This window comes from Scyliorhinus torazame, chromosome 5 (assembly GCF_047496885.1).
Source record: "Scyliorhinus torazame isolate Kashiwa2021f chromosome 5, sScyTor2.1, whole genome shotgun sequence".
Taxonomy (NCBI): Eukaryota; Metazoa; Chordata; class Chondrichthyes; order Carcharhiniformes; family Scyliorhinidae; genus Scyliorhinus; species Scyliorhinus torazame.
The window spans coordinates 245,618,781-245,646,403 of NC_092711.1; the positions used below are offsets into that span (position 1 = coordinate 245,618,781).

The following is a 27,623-nucleotide window of genomic DNA, read 5'->3' on the forward strand; positions in this document are numbered from 1 at the left end:
TTTGGCTGAGAGCTAGCAGCCGAGCAGTGTACAGCACCCGGCTCTAGCTGCCGATATGGCTCGGAGAATTTCCATGCAACATGGCTCCGGCCGCTTGCGGACCCGGCCTGCAAAACAGTGCCCCCCCCCTTTTTGGCTGCTTCGCGAGCCCTGCACTATCCCCGAACAGTGCCCCCAGTTGCTGACAAAGTCTCCCCTGCCTGCGGATCAGCCCTCCCCCCGACGTGGCGGTGCTGGACTGAGTCCGCAGCTGCCACGCCGAGTTTCCGATGGGATGATAGCACACGCGATCAACACCGTCAGTATCTCGGACGGTTGGGGACGGCGCATCAGGGGTGGGCCTCCGCAAGGTCCTGAGGCCATCGATACAGCGTGTACACTGCGCATGCGCCGCTTTGGAGGGAGCGGAGCATCGCAAAAGCAGCGCCACCCCCGATTTGGGTGGAAACGGGTATTCTGCGGCCGATCTCCAAACGCGATCTCGGCGTTGGCAGCTGGAGAATCCCGCCCCATTGTTTCTATACTTGCAAAGAGCACTATTTATATATGTATAACCTGTCTACTATTTTGGTAGCATGATCCTTTCTGTATGAGCTGTGACTTGTAAATACTAACTGGATTGATCTACATTTTACATCTATCGTTGGGAACTGTTCCAGTGTATGTGAGCAATATTAGAGGGAATGATAACTCTCTGATGTATGTCGGTGGGTTCTTCTCTGGCCTTAAATAATTTTTCTTCGTTTATAATGTTCTTCAGTGTCAGTGTGCCACTAGCCAAAGAGGGAAAGACAAAAGTGATTACCCTTCAAGGCACTCCATCCTGCAGAAAACTTTGATAAATGAAGTGCATGACCCAATGATTAACTCCATCTCACCTATATATAATTATATATGGCGTTTAATACAACAGCTAAATAACATTGACAGTGAAGATTAAATTACAGTAATAAGGCAGACAGATGTTCTTGGCTTCCAGGACACGGTTGTCTAGTTTCCTTCTCTACCCATGGCTCCAATTGTCCACCAGTGCTCAGAAAACAGAACATGTATTTGTTTCAAACCCTCATAGTTCCCACATCCCACCTGTGACACACCGCAGGTGTCTTTTTGTGTTGGATTTGTAAATTTCAGGTAATCTGTAAACTAGCATGTTTACGTGTTTAACCACATTACAACAGACTTTTTCTGTAATACATAAGAATGCAGGTATTTTTTATCACAGACCAAAGAGGTCCTAAGTATAAACTCAGGACAGTCCGACCCCATTACGGGTTACTTTGACCTTGTGATTCCAATAATATTCCTTCTTACCTTCAGCTTTATCCACCCTTATTTCTGTCAGTCCATGTGGTTTAATATTGTATGGTCTGCTAGCGAGATTCTTAAAGATGATCTGTATCATACAGAAAGGACCAACATTTTTAGATGCAGAGTGCAATTACTTTTCATAATGTCTCCATAAAATGGATGTCAATGGGAAATGTGAGATGGACTCTGGCAATAATTGGCCACAGCATGGAGTTAGAGGTTGGAGGCTGATGGAGTTCATAGAATCATAAAATTTGCAGTCCCGAAGGAGGTCATTCGGCCCATCGAGTCTGCTCCGGCCCTTGGAAAGAGCACCCCACTCAAGCCCCACGCCTCCACCCTATCCTATTATCCCTGTAACCCCACCTAACCTTTTTGGACACTAAGGGCAATTTAGCATGGCCAACCCACCTAACCTGCACATCTTTGGACTGTGGGAGGAAACCGGAGCAGCCGGAGGAAACCCACGCACACATGGGGAGAAAGTGCAGACTCCGCACAGACAGTGACCCAGCGGGGAATCGAACCTGGGACCCTGGAGCTGTGAAGCAACTGTGCTAACCACAGTGCTACTGTGCTGCCCAATTGGGGAGTTGGGGGTAACTGACAGTACTGAGAACTCATCCCAACGAATGCTTTGGTTGGGACATGTGTTCAGTTCTTGTCAATCTGCAGCCTTTGTGGGGAAAATGCAGAGGTCAGGCAATGGTGGACAGTCTCAATATTGATTGACCCTCCAGTTTGAAGGTGACATGTCTGAAGGGTCTTGTTAATCTATGGGAAGACAAGTTGCATCAGGGAGTGATATTGCAAAGGAAGCAAAATATCTGAGAATGTAACAGTTAGGAATATGTTCCAGAGTTCTGTAATGAGGAAAAATGGAGTGTGGGATACATTAGAGCGAGTTACCAAGAGATGCATGATATGTGTATATTGGGCAGGTGATGGGCAGGCATCTGCTTAGCTAGTGCTAACTGCGCTCCTTAGAAGCAGTTTGCCAAAGGGAGGTTGGAGAATCTGGCAGGTCAGGAGCTACCACTTAAAGTCAGCCTGTAGCTCTTTAGAGAAAGGCATGCTATTAAAGCAGAGCTAGAGAGAACAGGTGTTATTGAGATGACAATACACTGCCCAGGGTTCCAAGATTCTCTGTATTTGTGGAGCACGAGAATCTGGAAGCTGTCCTCTTCCCTTGTAGTGGGTTCACCTGAGGAAGGAGCAGCGCTCCGAAAGCTAGTGACATCGAAACAAACCTGTTGGACTTTAACCTGGTGTTGTAAGACTTTGTACTTGTAGTGGGTGACAGTGGCTCATAAAATCATCCATAATTAAAGGACAGAAGTGGCTGACCAGGTCAATGCCAGCCACAGTGCTCCAAGGACCTGGCTGCAATGCAGCAACTCATTGAATGAAATGGGTAGGATTGCCAAGATTGGACTTCCCATCATATCTCTCTTACTCAGTTAATCCCTCCACTATTGGTGGCCATTCCTTTAGCTCTTGTAGCACCATCGATCACACACGAGGCGAGACGTAAAGAACTTCAATCGAGGCTTTATTGGGCAGACTTGTTCAGACTCGTTCCCCAGCAGCTCAGTCACAGAATGCAGCTGCGGGGATTAACCCAGGTTCATATACCTGATGCGCTAAGCGTCAAGAACCACAAAGACATGTGAGACTTTAACTCAGGCTTTAATATACTACATGGGAGGCTTACCCGACACAGACGACCCCAGAAAGAATGGGGGCTGTCCCAGAAGAGGTTCTTATACTGACTCCCGGGGGAGTGGCTAAGGCGGAGCTCTCCGTGGCCAGGTCGGGTTACCTACCAGTGACCGAACCTCTGCAGAGTTACAGTACAATACACAGTATTACAGGGCCACGTTACGCACAACTATTATATACTATGTACAATGGTAGGGAGGTACAGTGGTGTATCACCACAATACCGCCTATCTGGGTGGAGCCCAGTAGGCGGCGGATCCAATCAGGATCCAGCATCTGTCCTCCAATGGCTCCTCGGCATTCATGGTGTATCGTATTACCCTTAATACATACCACCACATTCTCCCCTTGTTAAAAAAGAACCCGGTGGGGTGGTGGGTGATATGGTGGTAGGGGTTTACAGGGTCGGTGCCTTAACCATTGAACTATATACAATCATGCCGCTTTTACTGGGCCACAAAATTATTCACATTTTACCCGATTTGCAGCGTTAACTATTTACAACAATGCCGCTTTACTGGGCCACTGAATTATATACATCTTAAGTCGATTCGATGAGTCGAGATGGTGCTCTGGTCGCCCTTACTGAGCAGGAAATGACGCAGCTCGTCACTCACGAAGGAGGACCCCCTGTCGCTATGGATGTAGGCGGGGAAACTGAACAGGGTAAAGATGGTGCCAAGGGCTTTAATGACCGTGGCCGCGGTCATGTCGGGGCAGGGGATGGCGAAGGGGAAGCGGGAGTATTCGTCAACGATGTTAAGAAAGTACGTGTTGCGATCGGTGGAGTGGAGGGGGCCTTTGAAGTCCAAACTGAGGCGTTCAAAGGGACGGGAAGCCTTTATCAGGTGCGCTCTATCTGGCCTGAAAAAATGCGGTTTGCATTCTGCGCAGATTTGGCAGTTCCTGGTGACTGTTCGGATGTCCTCGACGGAGTAAGGGAGGTTGCGGACCTTTATGAAGTGGTAGAAACGAGTGACCCCCGGGTGGCAGAGGTCCTCATGGAGGGCTTGGAGACGGTCCACTTGTGCGTTGGCACAAGTGCCGCGAGATAGGGCATCGGACGGCTCGTTCAGCTTTCCGGGACGGTACAAGATCTCATAATTGCGGATATCGCAAAGGCCACGATGCACACCATCGACGAGTCCCTCCCCTTCCAAGTCGAGAGCGACGCGTCCGACGTAGCTCTGGCGGCCACGCTCAACCAAGCGGGCAGACCCATGGCCTTTTTCTTCCGGACCCTACATGCTTCAGAAATTCGCCATTCCCCAGTAGAAAAGGAGGCCCAAGCCATTGTGGAAGCTGTGCGACATTGGAGGCATTACCTGGCCGGCAGGAGATTCACTCTCCTCACTGACCAACGGTCGGTTGCCTTCATGTTTAGTAACACACAGCGGGGCAAGATTAAGAACGACAAGATCTTGAGGTGGAGGGTCGAACTCTCCACCTATAACTACGAGATCTTGTATCGCCCTGGGAAGCTCAATGAGCCCCCAGATGCCCTATCTCACAGTACATGTGCCAGCGCACAAGTAGACCGGCTTTGGGCTCTCCACAATGACCTGTCACCCGGGGGTCACCCGGTTCTTCCACTTTATCAAGGCCCGCAACCTGCCCTACTCACTCGAGGAGGTTAGGACTGTGATCAGGGACTGCCAGGTCTGCGCGGAGTGCAAACCGCACTTCTACCGGCCGGACAGAGCACATCTGGTAAAGGTCTTCCGCCCTTTGAGCGCCTCAGCATCGACTTCAAAGGGCCCCTCCCCACCACTGACTAACGTGTACTTCCTCAATGTAACTGGTGAGTACTCCCATTTCCCTTTCACCATCCCAGGCCCTGACATGAATTCTGCCACTGTCATCAAGGCCCTACACAGCATCTTCACCCTGTTCGGTTTCCCCATCTACATCCATAGCGATCGGGGATCCTTCTTCATGAGCGATGAGCTGCGTCAGTTCCTGCTCAGCAAAGGCATCGCCTCCAGCAGGACGACCAGCTACAACCCTCGGGGAAACGGGCAGAGGGAGAGGGAGAATGCGACGGTCTGGAAGGCCGTCCTGCTGGCCCTTCGGTCTAAGAGTCTCCCAGTCTCCCGCTGGCAGGAGATCCTCCCCGATGCGTTCCACTCCATCCGGTCGCTCCTGTGCACTGCTACCAATGAGACCCCTCACGAACGTGTGTTTGCCTTCCACAGGAAGTCCACCTCGGGGGTCTCGATCCCAACCTGGCTGACAGTTCCTGGGCCCATCCTCCTCCGGAAGCATGCGAGGAGCCATAAATCAGACCCTCTCGTCGAAAAAGTCCTCCTCGTCCATGCGAACCCACAGTACGCCTACGTGGCACACCATGACGGGCGGCAGGACACAGTCTCCCTCCGGGACCTGGCACCCGCTGGTTCCCCATCCACCATCACCACCACCCCCAACCTGGTACCGTCCCCTCCCCCTCCGGTTACCACCCCGCCCCTGCGCCGTTCACCCCCCCACCAGCGACTATCACCGCAACCTCCACCCCGGCAGCGCCCGTCCCCCCCCCCCACCGGATCCACGACTGGGTGAAGAAGGAGAGGACAACGCACTCCCGGCGTCGCAGGTACCCACATCGGCGCCCACACCACAACCGGGGCTGAGGCGACCGCGGTGGAGGGTCAAAGCCCCCGACAGACTCAACCTGTAATGTCGCTTCACCCCCGCTGGACTCTTTTTTTAAACAGGGAGTGAATGTGGGAAACACCACTGATCATTACGGGACTGCCATTGTACTGCAGTCATTACAATAAATCCTGGCCTGCTGGCTCCACACAGCAGGCTCTGTATAAAAGCGTATGCTCTCCTGCGCTGCCCCCATTCAGGCTCCAGCTGCAGGAGGCTTAACATCTAGCACAATAAAGCCTCAATTGTTCACCATTCGTCTCGTAGTCATTGATGGTACATCAAACAGAAAGGGGGGACATGGGATATTCTTGCCTCGTACCCCACAGTAATGCAAAATACCCTGAGCTCATATCGTTTATGTGCACACTCGCCATCGACTCCTTATAGAGCAGCTGTACCCATGCCCCAAACTTAGGACCAATCCCAGATTTCTCCAATACTGCCATCAATACTCCACTCCACCCGATCGAATGCCTCCTCTGCATCCGATGCCACTACCACCTCCGTCTCCCTTCCCTCTGCCAGAGAAAGCACCATGTTCAACAAGCTCCACACATTCGAGGACAACTGTCTTCCCTTTATGAACCCCGTCTGGACCTCCACAATCACCTTTGCAAGGCACCCTTCCAGGCACCTCAATGGCAATACCTTTTACGTTATCTTGCCGTCAAATTCAGCAGAGATATGGGGCGAGATTCTCCGACCCCCCGCTGGGTCGGAGAATCGCCAGGGGCTGGCGTGAATCCCCCCCCCCCCCGCCGGTTGCTGAATTCTCTACCACCGGATATTCGGCGGGGGCGGGACTCGCGCCGGTTGGCAGGCACCCCCCCCCGCGATTCTACGGCCCGGAAGGGCCGAAGTCCCGCCGCTAAAATGCCTGTCCCGCTGGCGTAGATTAAACCACCTACCTTACCGGTGTGACAAGGCGGCGCGGGCGGGCTCCAGGGTCCTGGGGGGGTGCGCGGGGCGATCTGGCCCCGGGGGGTGCCCCCACGGTGGCCTGGTCCGCGATCGGGGCCCACCGATCCGCGGGCGGGCCTGTGCCGTGGGGGCACTCTTTTCCTTCCGCCTTCGCCATGGTCTCCACCATGGCGGAGGCGGAAGAGACTCCCTCCACTGCGCATGCGCGGAAATGCCGTCAGCGACTGCTGACGCTCCAGCGCATGCGCCGCCCGGAGATGTCATTTCCGCGCCAGCTGGCGGGGCACCAAAGGCCTTTTCCGCCAGCTGGCGGGGCGGAAATTCGTCCGGCGCGGGCCAACCCCTTAAGGTTGGGGCTCGGCCCCCAAAGATGCGGAGCATTTCGCACCTTTGGGGCGGCGCGATGCCCGACTGATTTGCGCCGTTTTGGGCGCCAGTCGGCGGACATCGCGCCGTTTCCGGAGAATTTCGCCCATGGTCCTATACGACCCGCATTCCACCGGATCCTTGCCCTTCTTTAGCAAAAGGAAGCCTACCCCATTGGTTGTGGCAAGGCACCCCTGACATTGCATCTTCAAACATTCCCACCATCAATGGGGTCAGCCTATCCTTAAATCTTTTATAAAATTCGACAATAAATCCATCAGTCCTCACCACCTACCCTGCCTGCATCCTACCAATCACCACTTTCACCTGCTCCTCCCCTACCGACTCCTCCAACCCTGCCCTCTTCGCCTCCCCCAATCTCGGACACTCCAACCCATTCAGAAACCCCCTCATCTCCCGCTCCTCCTCCGGTGGATCCGACCTATACAGGTCCCTACAGAACTCCTCAAACACTTTATTAATCTGTTCTGGAGCCCCCACCAGTTCCCCCTTCTCATCCCGCACCTGAACAATCTCCCCCGCCGCGACCTCCCTCCGGAGCTGACCTGCCTTCATGCCCGTACTCACAGATAGCTCCCCTTGCTCTTCTCAACTGACACACCCCTTTTCCCGTGCACAATAGGTCAAATCTCGTCTGCAACTCTCTCCTCTTTGCCAGGAGACACGGGTCCGGGTCCCCCACGTACCTCCCATCCACCTCCAAAATCTCTTCTTTCAGTCGATGGCACTTTCCACTTTCGCCTGAAACGAGATCAGCTCCCCCCTCACCAGAGCCTCTCAGGTTACTGACCGTGAGACCTCCACCGTGCAATTAAACCCCACATACTCCTCAATCACCTTCCCTATCTTGTCACAGAAGTGTGTTTATACAAATGTTAACTAAATTCGTACAATAAAGCTTATTTTTTGATTAAAAGCGCCTAAGAACCCTGTTGCGTAACACCTGAAAGGCAGGCCCTTGTGCTCATCGTAACCAAAATCAATAAACAGTTATAGGCCAGGTGAACGCCGTGATATACTTTGTTGTTTTCTAAACCCTGTCCCAAAACAATGGCATTACCATTCCATTACTGTTACAAACCATGGGCAGGATTTAGCGGCACCATTCACCATGGGCGCAAATCCTGTCATGGACGCTAAATCTCACAGGAGGTCGGTTTGAGATCTCCCCCAGCCCGCCCCATCAGGGCGTGAATGTGATTTCCATAACTTTTAATCCAGTTACATATATTTACCAGGCTTGTCTGCCCATGTCTTACCCTTCCATCCATTCAGCCTGACAACACACCTGTGAGAATCACTACTGCTTTTCAGAAACGAGAACCAATTGTGATAACTACGCTGGGGGCTTGGAGGTGCGTATAGCCTCCTAGGTGGTGAGTGACATGGCCGGGCATTGCCCTGGGTCTGCCAGATTGGCATTGCCAGGCTGACAGAGCAGTGCCAGGTTGGCACTGCCAGGGGGTGGCCTTCAGGAGAGCCCCATTGGAGATTCCCCATTCTGCGTGTGAGGGGAATGGTTGTTTGGGGGGGGGGGCGCGGTTGTACATTCATTTGGGTGCGGGTTGGAGAGTGTGGAAGGGGCCTGCTTTCAGTGATGGGGGCTGTGCCTGTCGAGGTGGAGGGGGGGTTGGGGGGAGGTGCCCTGATGGCGGCAAGAGGGGTACCGATCTTTGGGTGGGGTAGGGGCCTTTTAAAAAAGGCGCCCTGAACTCAGAATCTCAACTTTGCTGGTGTTTACTGACTCCCCACTGCCCCCCGGCCACCAGCTGGCTGTGGGATTATCTCCAGCACTTTGAAATTGCACAGAGTTCTGTTAAATCAGGCGAGAATATGTGTTTGTGAAGCCAGCAAGTGTCACACAGTTCTTCCCTTCTGACTCTGTGCAATTGCGGGAAAATTCTGCCCCATGAATCCATTAAAACAATTGACCTTAAAGCGATCTCCGACCTCTCCACGTAGAACTGGGCCTAGAATTCCCTTTGACGACTCCGGACCTGGTTTGTGTTTTACAACCGTGAATGTGTTGTCCGTATACTCCATGTAAACAGCCTTTTTATATTCCTTCCCAATTCTGTCTGGGCCCCTCTCTAGAAACTTGCTTCTCAGCTCACTGTAGGGAGAAAGAACACGAAAAACAAAGATTCGGAAGTAAATATCATCAGCAAGTTGTTTCTCCCATTACGGCTGTTAGCTGGCCTAGTTCTTATTTTTAATTAATTTTTAAAGTTGTTTTTCTGTGCTATCCCTTGTCCCACGGCTGAGATCAGGTGAGAGTGCACTGTTCCTATACTCTGCCAAAGCTGCTTAATGCCAAACTGCTGGGACATAGACAAAAGTGACCTCCACATGGAGCAATGTTTTTCCTTTTTTCAATATAATTCCCTTTCCATGGTGGGTGCTGAGTTGCACTGTTATAATTAATTAATAGAATTATTATTATCCTGGGTCATTATTCTGCCACCGGTGGCACGTTACACTGATAACTAATTGAATATGTCATCACTCTCATTTCCACTCTGTGGGTGTGTCTGCTCAGCGTTTCCCCACAAAAGACACCCACAGAGCTCTAGAAGATGCCCAACTGGAGACCTCTTTCAGAAGAAGCTTTTACCAGCATCTCCTGCCCTACTAGTGATATTCCTGCAGAAGACATCGGCTTAGAAGATATTTCAAGACACATCAATAAGGGAATGAAGACAAAAGGACTGTACCTGCTCACGTAGTCTGGAAGGGTTGGAGCATAATCCCATTTACACTCCACAGCAGCAATATAATAAATCCATTCCATTGACCTACTTTTGGTAACAGTTGTCCGTGGAAAGTAGTTAATTTGTAACTGAAATTCCTCCTCATCCTTTTCCCCATCTTCAAAATTATTAAAATCATCTTCTTCCTCCTTGTCCACCACTTTCCCCGTTTTCCAAACGTCAGTGTCCTCTTCACAGATGCCCTCAATATTGAAATGAGCCTTCATTCCAGCTGTTGTAACAGACAGCAACAGAAAGCAAACTTGAGAATTCTTCATGTATCTTGATATGGCTAGCAAAACATCCTCTTTAACCAAACACCCCTATTAAGCAAACCCCATTCACTGCACATGAATGGACCAATAGCCCTGTGACTTGCAAATGCCCAAAAAACTAAAGCCATTTGCCTATTTCTATCAGTGAGCTCATATTAGAAAATGCGACGATATGAATTAGCCCATTAAGTCTTTTGTTACCTTACTGTAGTGTGTTTGGTAGCACTACTGTGCGTAACATGCGTTACTCAATCCAGTTGTTGAAGAGGCTTTTTGTACCTTGATGAAGAAGGCTTGAAGTCGTCCAGAAATATTGAAAGGTTTATTGAGTAACAGAATTAACAATTGCGTGAGTTCTTACTTTAAGATCAATATCAATAGAAAGGTTACAAAGTTTACATACAGTAGCTATGTCTGACCACACTAGTCGCCCTGAGCTAGATCTATGCTCCTGCTCTCCTCACAGTCTAATCACCGAGAGGGAGAGAGCTGCTTGCCACCTCCTACAAGAGAGGATCTAACCACCATCCCTTGATATTCAATGGCATTACATCGCTGAAATCCCTACAATCAACATCCTGGAGATTACCATTGATCAGAAACTGAACTGGACTAGCCAGTTCAGTCACACAACCCAGTGATGATGCATCGGCGCCTCGGGGTCCACCTGAAACTCAGTAAACCTCCGAGCATAGGGTGCAGACCAGTACCAAACCAGAGGCTGCCAAGCCTCAATGCAAACACCAAACAAAGACCTTGTAAACCCATTGGCAGAACAAGAAGAAGAAAGAGGAGAAGACTGGGAGACGTAGCTCGTCCCACATATAAAAGTAAAAAATGAGAAGGTGAGGGTATCACTGACAAACCAGAGATAAAAGAAACAGCGAGAAGCAGCAAACAGTGGCATGGCAGGAAGAGGAAAAGAAAGGAGCTGAGGATGCACACGTGGAAATCGCGAAAGCATGTCTTCCAAAGGCACAGAGTAAATCGGAGAAGAAATAAGAGGCTGGCCCGAAAACCAATCTTCGAACAGGCTGACAAAAGCCCAAATCATCACAGAGATGATAACATGAGGGAGGCACAATGATACGTGCGAAAGAGACAGACGCTGACGGGCATATCTTGTTTATGGACACCCTAGTTAAATTAATTTTCATTGTTGATCAAAGCACAAATGTATAAGGTTAAAATAGCAATGATGGTTGTAAACAAACATTAATGTTTTCAGAGCGGTGCCTGTAAGCATTATCATAGAATAGCTGGTGGTGCGACCTCCAACCAGCAGGTGGCAGTACGGACCCACCATGCGGTCGCAAGAAAGTGGTCAAGTGACAAGGAACTCAGATATAAATGGGGGCACATCCGGTGATCCCCAGATGGTTATAAGATGTACAAGAGGACAGGCGTGCACTAGGGGTAGTTCCAGAGGATTACAAAGAAACTCCAATGATAACTTGCTCTGTAACAGATCATTATCTTGCCACGTGTGATTTTTAAAAAAAATTAGAGTACCCAATTCATTTTTTCCAATTGAAGGGCAATTTTTTAGTGTGACCAATCCACCTGCACATTTTTGGGTTGTGGGGGCGAAACCCACGCAAACACGGGGAGAATGTGCAAACTCCACACAGACAGTGACCAGGGCCGGGATCGAACCTGGAACATCCACTCCTTGAGGCGGTAGTGCTAACCACTGTGCCATCGTGCGGCCCTACCATGTGTGATGTAATAAAGATCCTGGTTTGGACAAGTCACAAGTCATTTGGTAGATTCCTTGCTAGACATCGAACACTAAACATAATGTTGCTGGGTCAAAATTCCCTCCCTAACATCACTGTGGGTGTACCTACACCTCAGGGACTGCAGTGGTTCACGAAGGCAATTCACTACCACTTTCTGAAGGGCAACTAGGGATGGCCAATAAATGCTGGTCTAACCAGCATTCTAACCACATCCTGCAAGTGAATGAATATAGACTTTCATTTAATTCTTCTGAGTGGCAATTAGACTCATGGGCGAAATTCTCCGTTATCGGCGCAAAGTCCACCGACCGGCGGCAAAAATGGTGCAAATCCCACCTGCATCACGCCGCCAAAAACGTCGCAAAGTCTCCGGCCCGGAAGGGGCTAGCAGCGACGTGACGTTATCTGCGCTGGCTCACGTGGTTCACGCCGTGCGGCGTGTATGACGGCTCATTAAGGACGCGCTGCTCCCCCCACCCGACCAGAACACCCGACCGGATGACCGTCCGCCGCTCAGCCCCGAGGTTCCAGTCTCGTGACATTGAGGCGCTCCTGGACGCAGTGGAGCAGAGGAGGGAGGCCCTGTATCCCAGGCACGGCCGCAGAGTTGCCCCACGTCACAGCCGGCGTCTGTGGAGGGAGGTGGCAGAGGCCGTCACCGCTGTGGCCCTGACACCACGGACAGGCACCCAGTGCCACAAGAAGGTGAACAACCTCGTCAGAGGAGCCAGGGTGAGCCTCCCCCCCCCCATGCCCGATCTCCATATCCCCCATATACCCCCTCCCCCATATCCCCCCTCCCCATATCCCCCATATCCCCCCTCCCCATATCCCCCCTCCCCCATATCCTCCTCCCCCATATCCCCCCATCCCCCATATCCCCCATATCCCCCCTCCCCCATATCCCCCTCCCCCATATCCGCCTTCCCCCATTTCCCCTAGTGAATCCAGCCCTAACCTTAACCTCTGCAATACACGCGCAACCGATGGCGTGCATTCATATACCTGTCTAACACTGTTGCCTTTTACCCCTGCCACCCCCCCCCCCCCCCCCTCACAGGAGAAACGCGCACACAACACCAGGGAGCATGTGAGGACTGGAGGAGGCCCCGCTGATGAGAGGCCATTGACCGAACATGAGGGAAGGGCCCTGGAACTGGCTGGCGTACCTGAGGACCGGGAGGTTGCTGATGCTGAGGTCGGGGGCCCACCAGCCAGTGAGCCACCGACAGCCCATCGCCATATCCCCCCTCCCCTATATCCCCCTCCCCCATATCACCTGATCACTGCCTGCGTATCTAACCATGCATGCTTAATTGTGTATCGCAGGAGCAAACGTCGAGGCACCCATCCCCGCAGATGCAGACCGCCCGCATGATGCCCCTCGGAGACCACGGGGGACGGAGAGACCCGGACCCTCTGGCATGCGACGCCCGCACGATGTCCCTCGGAGACCACTGGAGATGGAGAGACCTGGAGCAACAGGGAGACAACGCCCTCGTCTCGTGCGGGTGCGATGACGCAGGCGTGTGCCACCCAGCGACGAGAGGGGCAGCCACAGGCCCCCGTCACAGCCGAGCCACGAAACCACTACCCAGGACACCACAACCCAGGACACCACTACCCAGGACACCCCTACCCAGGACACCACTACCCAGGAAACTGAAATACAGGACAGTGACACAGATTGGATGGGCGGAGACGAACCCCCACCCCAAAGTGCCATGGACTCAGAGTGGGACGATGCGCACGACACAACGCCACTGCTGTCACCAACACCCTCCACCATCGCAGAAACACTCACCACGGTTGGGCACTTTAGTGATGAGGCGTCTGGTACACTCACTGGTGCGCACAACACAGCCGTCCCGGTACAGCAGGTGGAGGTAGGAGCAGCAGAGGGACCGGGCGGTCGGAGGGCAGCCCAGCCCAAGCGAACATCTGCCGCCCAGATGGATCCCGGGTTCCTGGAGTTACCACACCAACCCATAGACCCGATGCAACCACCGACCCGGAGACGAGCGAAGAGGGTGACGGCCGGCTTGCGGCGGCTGCAGTCGCAGGTGGAGGAGTCCACCCGCGTCCAGGAGCTGGGAGTGGTGCCGGTCATGCGTGCCACCCAGGCTGACACCGCACGGGTGTCGTCCGCGGTGGAGGCAATGGGTGCGACGGTGTCAGACATGGTGAACGGTTTGCGAGGCCTGGGGCCTTCCGTGCAGGCGGCGTCTGTGGCCCAGGACATGGCTGCCCTCTCTCAGGAGGCCATGAGCCAGCGCCAGCGGCAGATGGCAGAGGCGCTCAACGCCATAGCCCAGTCTCAGCAGGCCATGGCCCAGTCTCTGCAGGCCATGGCTCAGTCTCTGCAGGCCATGGCCCAGTCTCTGCAGGCCATGGCCCAGTCTCAGCAGGCCATCGCTGAGGGCATCGGCGCCAGTGGCCATGTACGAGCCGGCGTCGCACTGTCACAGACAGGGTTTGACAATCCCCTGAGCTCCATGGCTGCAAACCTGCAGACCCCTGTCGATACCAACACGGGCCTCCAGGACTGGCAGCGCCAGATGTCGGGGGGGGGGGGGGGGGTCGGATGGCCAGTCCGTTCGCATCCCCCACCCATGTAGAGGCCTGGGGGCCATCGGGCACCCCGAGGGAGGAGGAGGTGCTGTGGTCCGTCCCGGGTCCCCCTGTAGGGGAGGTCCCGGAACACCGCGACACCTCGGACTCCCCCCCTTCCGTCCCAGGTGCATCAGGTGGGCAACGGGCATGACAGGCTGGCAGCTCGCCATCCCAGTCGCCCGGGCTGCAGCCTGGCCCATCTAGGCCAGGACACCCCAGGAAACGGCCGCCAAAGGGATCCCGTGTCAGAGGGCAGGAATCACAGGAGTCCACCTCCAGTTCTGCTGTACCGTTTGGGGAACCACATAGACGTAGTCATAGCTTCCGTAAGGCCAAACAATTAGACACTGAGTAAGTTGGCACGGGTGCAGGGCTGGTCCGGGTGGATGGTGGTACTGTGGCCATGGGTCAGACATAGTCCAACGATGTGGAGCCAGGAGCTCATCGCAGGGCGGGTTGTCATCATCTCCATGGCCTGCAATAGACACGCGTCCACCAGCAACTGTGTGAGCCCGCCCGTTGTGCCGCAGGTGGATTGGCAATGGGGGGGTGGTGTGCATGCGGGTGGGGTGGGTGGTGTTGGGGAGGGGGGTGGGGGGTGTGGATGTTTGGCTGTTGCCATGGTGTGCGGTCTGTGGCCATACTACCCGATTCCCATGCCCATCTAGTCAGTGAAGCGGGTGGCTATCAGCCTGTCCCGTGCCCGCTGGCCCAGCCGGTAACGGTGGACAGCCACCCGCCCATGTCTAGCCCATCTGCCCTGACAATTGCCCCCATCCCCCTCATCTGGGGAGGACTGTGCTTCTTCCTGCTGCTCCTCCACTCCGCCCTCCTCTGCCTGCGGCACATCGCCCCTCTGCTGGGCTATATTGTGCAGGACGCAGCACACAACAATGATGCGGCCGACCCTATCTGACCGATACTGGAGGGCGCCCCCAGAGAGGTCCAGGCACCTGAAACGCATCTTCAGCACGCCAAAGCACCTCTCTATCACTCCCCTTGTCGCTACATGGGCATCATTGAAGCGGTTCTCCGCCTCATTGCGTGGCCTCCGTATAGGCATCATCAGCCACGATCGCAATGGGTAGCCCCTGTCGCCCAGCAACCAGCCCCTCAACCGGGGATGGCGTCCCTCGTACATGCCGGTGATGTATGACCGCGACAACACGTATGAGTCGTGTACACTGCCTGGGTAACGGGCGCCGACGTGCAGGATCATCATGCGATGGTCGCAGACCACCTGTATGTTCATCGAATAGGTCCCCTTCCTATTGGTGAACACGGCCCTGTTATCTGCAGGTGGCCGCACGGCGACGTGCATCCCATCGATCGCGCCCTGGACCATGGGGAACCCGGCCACGGCAAAGAAGCCCACGGCCCGGGCATCTTGGCTGGCCCGGTCCACAGGGAAGCGGATGTAGTGGTGCGCCATGGCATATAAGGCGTCTGTCACTGCCCGGATGCACCGGTGCACCGATGTCTGCGATATGCCGGACAGGTCCCCACTCGGTGCCTGGAATGACCCCGTTGCATAAAAGTTCAGGGCCACCGTAACCTTGACGGACACGGGGAGAGGGTGTCCCCCGCCAGTGCCACGCGGTGACAGGTGTGCCAGCAGGTGGCAGATGTGTGCCACGGTTTCCCGCCTCATCCGGAGTCTCCTCCTGCATTCCCGGTCCGTGAGGTCCTGGTATGACTGCCGGGGCTGGAACACACAGGGCGCCCTCGGGTGCCTCCATTGCCGTGGGGCCGCGACGTCCTCCTCCCCCTCCTCGTCCTGTCGGTCAGGTGTCCCTCCAGCCTGGTCGGCTGCCGCCAGCCCCTCTGCAGGAGCCTGCGCCGCCTCTCTGGCACGCTCCTCCTCCTCCTCCTCATCCAGGGCAACATAGACATGAGCGGCTGCCACCACGGCGGCCAACATCGCTGGATGATCGGAAAACATGACGGCCTGGGGGGGGGGGGGGGGGGGGGGGGGGGAACGACGGCATGTCATCATTGCCCATACCCCCTCCTCCCTCCAGCCAGGTGGCATGGACCGCATGGGTCCGACTGTTGGAGGCTGGCACCTGGCCAGGTGGACCAACTCACTTGCCACACTCCCCCAGTCCCTCCCCGGCACGGACCCCGTCCCCCCATCCCCCTCCCCGGCACGGACCCCATCCTCCTCCCCGGCACGGACCCCCCCCCCCCCATCCTCCTCCCCGGCACGGACCCGATCTTCCTCCCCGGCACGGACCCCGTCCCCCCCATCCCCCTCCCCGGCACGGACCCCATTCTCCTCCCCGGCACGGACCCCATCCCCCTCCCCGGCACGGACCCCCCTCTCCCCCATCCTCCTCCCCGGCACGGACCCCCCCCCCCCGCATCCTCCTCCCCGGCACGGACCCCATCCCCCGCCCCGGCACGGACCCCATCCCCCTCCCCGGAACGGACGCCCCCCTCCATCCCCCACCCCGGCACGGACCCCATCCTCCTCCCCGGCACGGACCCCATCCCCCTCCCCGGCACGGACCCCATCCTCCTCCCCGGCACGGACCCCACCCCCCTCCCTGGCACGGACCCCATCCTCCTCCCCGGCACGGACCCCATCCCCCTCCCCGGCACGGACCCCCCCCTCCATCCCCATCCCCGGCACGGACCCCATCCCCCTCCCCGGCACGGACCCCCCCCCCCCCAATCCTCCTCCCCGGCACGGACCCCCCCCCAATCCTCCTCCCCGGCATGTGCCCCATCCCCCTCCCCGGCATGGACCCCCCCCCCCATCCTCCTCCCCCTGGCACGGACCCCATCCCCCTCCCCGGCACGGACTCCATCCCCCCATCCCCCTCCCCGGCACGGACACCATCCTCCTCCCCGGCACGGACCCCATCCTCCTCCCCGGCACGGACCCCATCCTCCTCCCCGGCACGGACCCCATCCTCCTCCCCGGCACGGACCCCATCCCCCTCCCCGGCACGGACCCCCCCCCCCACAATCCTCCTCCCCGGCACGGACCCCCCCCAATCCTCCTCCCCGGCATGTACCCCATCCCCCTCCCCGGCATGGACCCCCCCCCCCCCATCCTCCTCCCCGGCACGGACCCCATCCTCCTCCCCCTGGCACGGACCCCATCCCCCTCCCCGGCACGGACTCCATCCCCCCATCCCCCTCCCCGGCACGGACCCCATCACCCTCCCCGGCACGGACCCCCCCTCCATCCCCCTCCCCGGCACGGACCCCATCCTCCTCCCCGGCACGGACCCCATCTCCCGCCCCGGCACGGACCCCGTCCCCCCCATCCCCCTCCCCGGCACGGACCCCATTCTCCTCCCCGTCACGGACCCCATCCCCCTCCCCGGCACGGACCCCCCTCCCCCCCATCCTCCTCCCCGGCACGGACCCCCCCCCAGCATCCTCCTCCCCGGCACGGACCCCATCCCCCGCCCCGGCACGGACCCCATCCCCCTCCCCGGAACGGACGCCCCCCTCCATCCCCCACCCCGGCACGGACCCCATCCTCCTCCCCGGCACGGACCCCATCCCCCTCCCCGGCACGGACCCCATCCTCCTCCCCGGCACGGACCCCACCCCCCTCCCTGGCACGGACCCCATCCTCCTCCCCGGCACGGACCCCATCCCCCTCCCCGGCACGGACCCCCCCCTCCATCCCCATCCCCGGCACGGACCCCATCCCCCTCCCCGGCACGGACCCCCCCCCCCAATCCTCCTCCCCGGCACGGACCCCCCCCCAATCCTCCTCCCCGGCATGTACCCCATCCCCCTCCCCGGCATGGACCCCCCCCCCCCATCCTCCTCCCCCCGGCACGGACTCCATCCCCCCATCCCCCTCCCCGGCACGGACACCATCCTCCTCCCCGGCACGGACCCCATCCTCCTCCCCGGCACGGACCCCATCCTCCTCCCCGGCACGGACCCCATCCTCCTCCCCGGCACGGACCCCATCCCCCTCCCCGGCACGGACCCCCCCCCCCAATCCTCCTCCCCGGCACGGACCCCCCCCCAATCCTCCTCCCCGGCATGTACCCCATCCCCCTCCCCGGCATGGACCCCCCCCCCCCATCCTCCTCCCCGGCACGGACCCCATCCTCCTCCCCCTGGCACGGACCCCATCCCCCTCCCCGGCACGGACTCCATCCCCCCATCCCCCTCCCCGGCACGGACCCCATCACCCTCCCCGGCACGGACCCCCCCTCCATCCCCCTCCCCGGCACGGACCCCATCCTCCTCCCCGGCACGGACCCGATCTTCCTGCCCGGCACGGACCCCGTCCCCCCCATCCCCTCCCCGGCACGGACCCCATTCTCCTCCCCGGCACAGACCCCATCCCCCTCCCCGGCACGGACCCCCCTCCCCCCCATCCTCCTCCCCGGCACGGACCCCCCCCCCCCGCATCCTCCTCCCCGCTCCCCGGCACGGACCCCATCCCCCGCCCCGGCACGGCCCCCATCCCCCTCCCCGGAACGGACGCCCCCCTCCATCCCCCACCCCGGCACGGACCCCATCCTCCTCCCCGGCACGGACCCCGTCCCCCTCCCCGGCACGGACCCCATCCTCCTCCCCGGCACGGACCCCACCCCCCTCCCTGGCACGGACCCCATCCTCCTCCCCGGCACGGACCCCATCCCCCTCCCCGGCACGGACCCCCCCCTCCATCCCCATCCCCGGCACGGACCCCATCCCCCTCCCCGGCACGGACACCCCCCCCAATCCTCCTCCCCGGCACGGACCCCCCCCCAATCCTCCTCCCCGGCATGTACCCCATCCCCCTCCCCGGCATGGACCCCCCCCCCCATCCTCCTCCCCCTGGCACGGACCCCATCCCCCTCCCCGGCACGGACTCCATCCCCCCATCCCCCTCCCCGGCACGGACACCATCCTCCTCCCCGGCACGGACCCCATCCTCCTCCCCGGCACGGACCCCATCCTCCTCCCCGGCACGGACCCCATCCTCCTCCCCGGCACGGACCCCATCCCCCTCCCCGGCACGGACCCCCCCCACCCAATCCTCCTCCCCGGCACGGACCCCCCCCCCAATCCTCCTCCCCGGCATGTACCCCATCCCCCTCCCCGGCATGGACCCCCCCCCCCCATCCTCCTCCCCGGCACGGACCCCATCCTCCTCCCCCTGGCACGGACCCCATCCCCCTCCCCGGCACGGACTCCATCCCCCCATCCCCCTCCCCGGCACGGACCCCATCACCCTCCCCGGCACGGACCCCCCCTCCATCCCCCTCCCCGGCACGGACCCCATCCTCCTCCCCGGCACAGACCGCATCTCCCGCCCCGGCACGGACCCCATCCTCCTCCCCGGCACGGACCGCATCCCCCTCCCCGGCACGGACCCCCCCCCCCTCCATCCCCATCCCCGGCACGGACCCATCCTCCTCCCCGGCACGGACCCCATCCCCCTCCCCAGCACGGACCCATCCTCCTCCCTGGCACGGACCCCATCCTCCTCCCCGGCACGGGCCCCCCCCATCCCCCTCCCCGGCACGGACCCCCCCCCCATCCCCCTCCCCAGCACGGACCCCATCCTCCTACCCGGCATGGACCCCATCCCCTTCCCCGGCACGGACCCCCCCCAATCCTCCTCCCCGGCACGGACCCCATCCTTCTCCCCGGCACGGACCCCCTCCCCCTCCCCGGCACGGACCCCCCCCCACCCAATCCTCAACCCCGGCATGGACCCCATCCCCCTCCCCGGCATGGACCCTCCCCCCATCCTCCGCCCCGGCACGGACCCCATCCTCCTCCCTGGCACGGACCCCACCCCCCTCCCCGGCACGGACTCCGTCCCCCCATCCTCCTCCCCGGCACAGACACCATCCTCCTCCCCGGCACGGACCCCATCCTCCTCCCCGGCACAGACCCCATCCTCCTCCCCGGCACGGACCCCATCCTCCTCCCCGGCACGGACCCCATCTCCCTCCCCGGCATGGACCCTCCCCTCCATCCCCCTCCCCGGCACGGACCCCATCCTCCTCCCCGGCACGGACCCCATCCCCCTCCCCGGCACGGACCCCATCCTCCTCCCCGGCACGGACCCCATTCCCCTCCCCGGCACGGACCCCCCCCCCCCCCATCCTCCTCCCCGGCACAGACCCCATCCCCCTCCCCGGCACGGACCCCCCCCCCATCCTCCTCCCCAGCACGGACCCCATCCTCCTCCCTGGCACGGACCCCCTCCCCCTCCCCGGCATGGACCCCGTCCCCCCATCCCCCTCCCCGGCATGGACACCATCCCCCTCCCCGGCACGGACCCCATCCTCCTCCCCGGCACGGACCCCATCCTCCTCCCCGGCACTCACCCCCCTCCCGGCACTCCCCCGGAGCCCAGCCCACTCTAACCACCCCCTCCGCCGCACACACACACACACAACCCGAGACACACCTCTCCCCCACACACACAGACTGCGGCCACGCCATCACCTCTCCAGCGGCCAACCCCCCAGGCCGTCACCCACCTCCACGCTGGTCGGCGTAAACCTTGAGCACTGGTTGACGCCGATTGAAAGGTGGTTTGATTTACGCCGACGTGACCCGTCATCGACCCGCTGGGGGGTCGGAGAATCTCGCCCATGTATCAAGGTTGAAGGAATAGTGCATGGTTGAAAAATTAAGTCCTGTTTTCTTAAAGACAAGGGACTGGATTCTCCATTTCAGGTACTAAGTGTTGACGCCGGAACAGAATTGGTGGACTTCTATGACAGCAAAATTGGTGCCGGTCCCGGAGCAATTCCACAACGGTTAATGGGCTAGCACCGGTGCCATGTGGAATATGGGCGATTCCAATGAAAAACGGTGTACGATCCATCGGGGGCGGGATTGCACTCGAGAGGCTGACAAGTTGCAGCCACATATTGGAACTCCACTCCCGACACACACTCATTCCAGCCAACAAGATAGTATTGGTGCACCGGAGCGTGCCCATCCCATTGATGGCTCGGCTGGGGCCAGAGGATACCTGGGGGGGGGGTGGCCTCGGAGAACACCTATATGACCCGTGGCACTAAGTTCACAGTGGGCAGTCAGCGACGTGTGCAGCTGTAGGGCTGCATTGCAGGCCCCGGCAATGATGTTCCGTGCCCATCCACCTGGACCCCATGGCCCACCTCCTGGCCGCCCTTTACTACTCCCTGAGGCCCTGGCAGCAGCCCCCGGCCGGCGGCACAACTGTCAGCACACTATAGCAATGTTGGACACTTTTCGTACCCGCTCTCTCTCCCTCAGCAGCCACGGCGACGGTTTTCCGATTTTTAAATCCACAAGTGAAACTCGGCATCAGTAATTTCTCCTTGCGGAGGTGGAGCATTGCAGAAGCCCCGGACAATACCAGATCAGGCCCGCTAATGGTATGCCAATGGCGTTTACTGTACGTGCGAGTAGAACTCATCGACGTTGCTGTCGAGGCGCCAGAGCGTGGCGCCCGGTGCCGGCCTAGACTTTCCCCAAACATACAATTCTCCACCCAATCGCATTTCCCGATTCTTCCGTCGGCCAACGGAAAATCCCACCCTGGAATTTTAAACTTTACAATTCCTTTACAAGTAGTCACAATAGTGAGTGTCTTACATACTCGTTTCACATCCTGACATTGTCATCACAGTAAAATCTTGCTGTCATCTTACCTTGTTGGTGGTTAGGGTTCTGACAGCTGAGTAACCATTTGCCCTCATGATTTGGGATCATTTCTGCAGTCACGAATGCTGTTGGAGCCAATTCAACTGAGACAACTCTGTGGTCACGTAGTAGGAGCCCATATCCATTGAAGTAAATGGAGTACAGCTCTGGGGTGGAGCCCATGGCTATTAAATGCCAGCTGACGACTTCGGTTTTGCAAATATTCAGATCTGAAAAGAAGTAAGAAATATCTTTTGAAAGGCAGATTTTAATGGAGCCAAGTCTTATGCATCATAGTTGCTGAAGGAGAGAGGAACTCCACACCAAAGGTGCTGAGTTCGGTCTATGTCAAATAAACCAAAACACACTGAAAATGAACATTAGGCCACATGTTCACATAAACAAATAACAAAAAGGAATCACGAATCACCCATAGTCACCATTAACACACACGCCCCCCTCCCGCCAACCCTCCCACCCACCCGCCCCAACTAATGTTCGATGTTATCCAGTTCTTGAAAGTGCATAATAAATAATGCTCATGAATTGAAGAACCCCTGCATCCTTCCCCTCAGTTCAAACTTAACCTTCTCAAGAGTCAAGAATTCCAACAAGTCCCCCCACCACGCCAGGGCACAGGGTGGAGAGGTTGCTCTCCATCCCATCAGGATCCACCTTCGGGCGATCAATGAGGCGAAGGCTATGATATCTGCCTCCGCACCCGTTTCCAACCCTAGCTGGTCCGACACCCCGAATATGGCCACCCGGGGGCCCGGGTCCAGTTTCACGTGCACCACTTTAGAAATTACCCTAAAATCCTCCTTCCAGTAATCCTCCAGCTTGGGACAGGGCCAAAACATATGAATGTGATTAACGCCCCCCCCCCCCCCCCCCCCCGCAACGTTCACACACATCTTCTGCTCCTTCAAAGAATTGGCTCATCCTCGCCCTTGTGAGGTGTGCTCTGTATACCACCTTCAGCTGTATCAGCCCCAACCTCGCGCATGAGGTGGAGGCATTCACTCTCCGGAGCACCTCAGAACCGGAGGACCGCTTTCTTGTCCTCTGGTGTTTTGATGGCAGCTACCTTGTCCGCATCTAATTGGGAGATGTGGTCCCCGAGGAACTTGTGTTCCGTCTGATCAAAAGAGCATTTGGCCCTGTTGAGGCGGAGACCATGCTCATGTATACGTCTGAATACGGGCTGGAGGCGACTAACATGCTCCTGCGGGGTGGTGGACCAAATGATTATGTCATCGACATAGACGCGAACACCTTCAATGCCTTCCATCATTTGTTCCATAATCCTATGGAACACTTCTGATGCAGATATGATCCCGAACGGCATCCTGTTGTAACAATATCTGCCAAAGTGGGTATTAAATGTGCAAAGTTTCCTGCTGGATTTGTCGAGCTGGATTTGCCAGAATCCTTTTGAGGCGTCGAGTTTGGTGAAGAGCTTGGCGCGAACCATCTCACATGTGAGCTCTTCGCGCTTGGGAATTGGATAATGCTCCCTCATGATACTGCGATTTAGATCCTTGGGATCAATACAAATTCTCAATTCGCCGGAAGGCTTTTTTTACACATACCATGGAACTGACCCAGTCAGTCGGTTCCGTGACTTTGGAAAGCACTCCTTGGTTCTGGAGGTCCTGCAGCTGCTGCTTGAGGCGGTCCTTAAGGGGTGCTGGGACCCTGCGAGGTGCGTGCACCACAGGCGTGGCATTCGGTTTGAATAAAATCTTGTAGGTGTACGGGAGCGTGCCCATGCCCTCGAAGACTTTGCGGTACTGGTTGATAATGGCGTCGAGCTGCGCCCTGAAGTCGGTGTCCTGAAAGGCAGATGCGTCAGCAGGAGAGAGAGAGTAAACTCTCTGAACTAGGTTCAACAGCTTGCATGCCTGCGCGCCAAGCAGGGAGGCTTTCGAGGAGCCCACGATTTCAAAGGGAAGGATGGCTTTGCGTGACCTGTGCGTCACTTCGAGCTGACACGAGCCACTGGCAGCAATGGCATTGCCATTATAATCCAATAGCTGGCAGGCTGATGGGAGAATGGCTGGTTTGACAGGAAGGCTTTGGAGATCAGACCTTGGCGGAGGCACCAATGTCCAGGCGGAATCGTATTTGGGACCGGTTGGCCGTAAGGGTGGCACACCACTCATCGTCTGGATCGATGCTGTATACCGATAGAGGCTGGATTCTTTGCTTCGGGGACACCCTGTTTTTTGTAATGATACCGATTCGAAAAGGCGCCTTCGGGTCCTCGGTGTCAATATCGGGTAGACGGAACGCATCGGACTCGGTGACCATGGGTTGAATGTCCCGGACATTCCTGCAAGGCTGGCTGGAGCGACGAGAGTTGGCAGACTGAGCTGATCTGCATAAAGCAGCATAGTGGCCAAGTTTGCCACATCTCAGGTATTGTCGGGATTTGGCAGGGCATTGCCGCTTTAAGTGGGTGGAGCCACAGCTGCCGCACATTGTAGCGTCAGTACGTTCGCTGCGCCACCGTGCATGCGCGATGCGGCTGTACGTGGTGCGCGCCTGCACAGTACGTTCATCGACGCCGCCGTCCCCTCGTTCGGTGCGCACAAGCGCGGGAGTCCGCGAAAAGCGCTCAAAACAGCCGCCCTCATCCAGGCTGAGGCCCTGGAGTTGCTCGATTGCTTGGACCTGTTCTGCCTCGTGGGGACCTTGCTGCGCCGTTTCAGCCGCTTGGATGTGGGAATACCGACTAGCGGCGTGTTCGTGTAGCACGCAGGTCTCGATGGCGGTCGCTAGGGTGAGCTGCTTTACCTTGAGGAGGGGGTCCGACTGAACACCGAAAACGATCTGGTCGCGTATCATGGAGTTGGAGGTGGGCCCGTAATTACAGGACTGCGCAAGGATGCGGAGGTGTGAGAAGGGACTGGAAAGGTTCATCCTTACCCTGCAAACGCTGTTGGAATACATAGCGCATCCCGAATGAGCGGGAACTCTGATGCCCCCTGTCCTTGTAGTGCATGTGCTCTAACTGGTGATTGGCTGCGGTGTTGTGTGTGTTGATTGGTCTTGCTGTGTGTCCATCAGTGTGTGTGTATCTGCACCATGATGTACTGGTGTATATTATGACAATTGTAATTTCACACATTTATAAAAATCTGACACCATGAGCAACTAAACACACAACTTTCAGGAATGTGTTTGAACCCACCTGGTAAGGAGACATTGATATAGCCATTTATTGAGTACATCTGCCCATTGATTTTCTGAGGGCCAGGAATCTTGTATCTGATCCTGTCTGTTTCATGGTACATGCTTTTACTTTCATCAATGATTGAGAACAAAAGCACAAACTCCTGTCGATCCACTTGCTTTCCAAGTTCAGTTAGAGTCCCTGAAGTGAAAATGTTTAGAATTATTTTTTTCTTTCAAATAAAAAATGTTCAATCGAAAATGCAGATTTCATATATTTTCAGAAAAATATTAAACAAGCTATAAATATATTTGAAAACTTGTTAAAGTAATTAACTGTACCTGAATATCAGCAGCTAATCAACAACAACAGATTATTCAGTCAGAAATAGTTTTGATTAAATATCAGTCAGTAAAGTAGAGAAATGAAAGATCTATCAATAATAATATTTATAAAATGAGGAAAGTCAAACTTTGTTGTAACAATTTCACACAGTAGTACCAGAGAAAGGAGAGTACTGCAGTATAGCTCTCAAAATAGACACAACAAAGTTTAATGGTAAAACCATTTAGAAAGCAAACATTGATAGGAATTTTACTTCTTGGGGGGCGGGAGGTGGTGTTGCTGTTAAATTGAGTACCATAACTGGGGGGCCATGCCCATCACTGACCCACCTCGGCTGGTATTTTACCAATGGCTTTGTTGGTGGTGGGTGGGCTGCCCATCTGCCCACCCTTCGGCCAGCTGGCTGTGGCATTGGAGGGCATGGCATCCTCTTGTTCTGGTGCCTTTGCTGAAAGGGGGAACCCGCCAATGGTAATCGCTATCCCTGCTTGTCCACTCTCCCAGCCTTCCCTATTACCGACCTCAAACTCCCTTGCCTGGTCCTGCCAGACTGGCCTCAATGAAGCTGACCCACTTATCATTCAGTCTAGCCATTTCCATGTCTCCTCATCGAGGACTGACTACAGACCTAGCAGTGGTGACTACTCTAAATGTGCTGCTTGGACAGGAGAGCTGACAGCCATCTGTTTGGCTGGGAGCTCTGAGAAGCGGTACATCTCCCAGATGGGGCTGGAAGGTACAGCCTCAAGCAGTTAGCAGTCTGGCAACTGTTAAATCTAGTCCTTGCTTCCCAGCCTGGAGAAGGTGGGTTCCCCCCCCAAATCTTCGGCAAGGGAGCGTTTCCACTGCCTTTACAAACAATTCCAGCTTTATTCCTGCATTTAATTCACACTCACCTTGTTTACATATGAGCATTGCTCCAATTAACCCTGAGTTGAAATCCTTCACAGGATCCACTTGTGAAGAATAGGCATAGGTAAGACAATTAGGATCACCATTCATTGGGCCAAGATTCTCCGTTATTTCCCAGACATATACGTATTCACCTCTGGGTGCCACAATGTCATCTTTCTTTTCGGACATGGATGTGTGGTCATTATATGAAGCTCCTTAGTACAGAATGTTCATAATTAGTAACAACTCACAAAAAGGTGTAAGGGAAGTGTGGAGCAAAGAAATTGTAATGGTCCCTTTATAATGTTAAGCAAAATATATTCAACTGTCACATGTCAGATTATGTTTAAAATATTTGATTCATTGCTATGCACAATGGTTAATGATATATTTATAAATATTCAGAATTGTGCACTAGTTTAAACCATCTGATTGTAATGATCTGAATTGACCTTTATGAATTAATCTTCTTGAAACAAAAGCTAATTACATGTTAAGCCATTATAAGCATGTGATCTATCTTTTGTTTCAATCTTACTGTGACGAGACATGTTTGCAGCCACTCTGGCACTTGTTTTTCACTGAATTTCATTGTAATTGAGCCAAAAGGTCCTGTAGAGAAGCCAAAAGAAAATAGCACTAAAATGTTTGTGTCGTATGGGGGTGAGATGATGATTGTGTTTGCTGGTGGTCCAGTAGAGTTAATGCATTTATACTTCTTAACTGAATGGTGAGGATTCATCTGCATTCTTTCACACTACACTTAGAAGGGCTGTGGTTCTGCATGTATTGTCCATTCATTTAATCTGAAAGCAGGTAGACCTTTCTTAGCAATGCAGTGATGAAGATCTGCGTCCGTGTTTCTGATTTTCCAGTAGTAGGTGCACAATTTTGAGGGTGTTCTGTTCCAATCAGTGTAATGATGTTGGCTTCAGGCTCCACAGATTCTACAACATTGGCCTTGTGCATTCTCTACTTCTCACTTGTCCTTCCTCTGTTAAGTTCTGTGTGCACAGACAATGATTCCTGAGTAATCACTCTGTTTTGAGGTTAATGTATAATGGCTCAACATGTAATTGCAGAGAGTTTCTCGGTGCTTGTTTCTGCTAACGTATATACCAAGCTGGACAAAGTCATATTGGCACTCATTCTCAGTGACAGCTTGGTTGAGAATCAGGGATTCAAGCCCAACTACAGAACTTGAGCACAA

At 56.1% G+C, this 27,623-nt stretch overlaps 1 protein-coding gene across 1 annotated transcript in view; it reads right to left on the minus strand.

Annotated features, from left to right (window-relative positions):
• The window catches only part of f8 (coagulation factor VIII, procoagulant component), a 128,476-nt gene that overhangs the window by 88,354 nt on the left and 12,499 nt on the right, over positions 1 to 27,623 (minus strand). The window contains exons 4-9 of the mRNA XM_072505270.1: positions 26,416 to 26,628; positions 25,193 to 25,375; positions 22,005 to 22,226; positions 9,711 to 9,978; positions 8,929 to 9,109; positions 1,315 to 1,396 (exon numbers count right to left, since the gene is read on the minus strand). Of these exons, the coding sequence (XP_072361371.1) occupies positions 1,315 to 1,396; positions 8,929 to 9,109; positions 9,711 to 9,978; positions 22,005 to 22,226; positions 25,193 to 25,375; positions 26,416 to 26,628 (1,149 nt within the window). The remainder of the gene's footprint in view (positions 1 to 1,314; positions 1,397 to 8,928; positions 9,110 to 9,710; positions 9,979 to 22,004; positions 22,227 to 25,192; positions 25,376 to 26,415; positions 26,629 to 27,623) is intronic.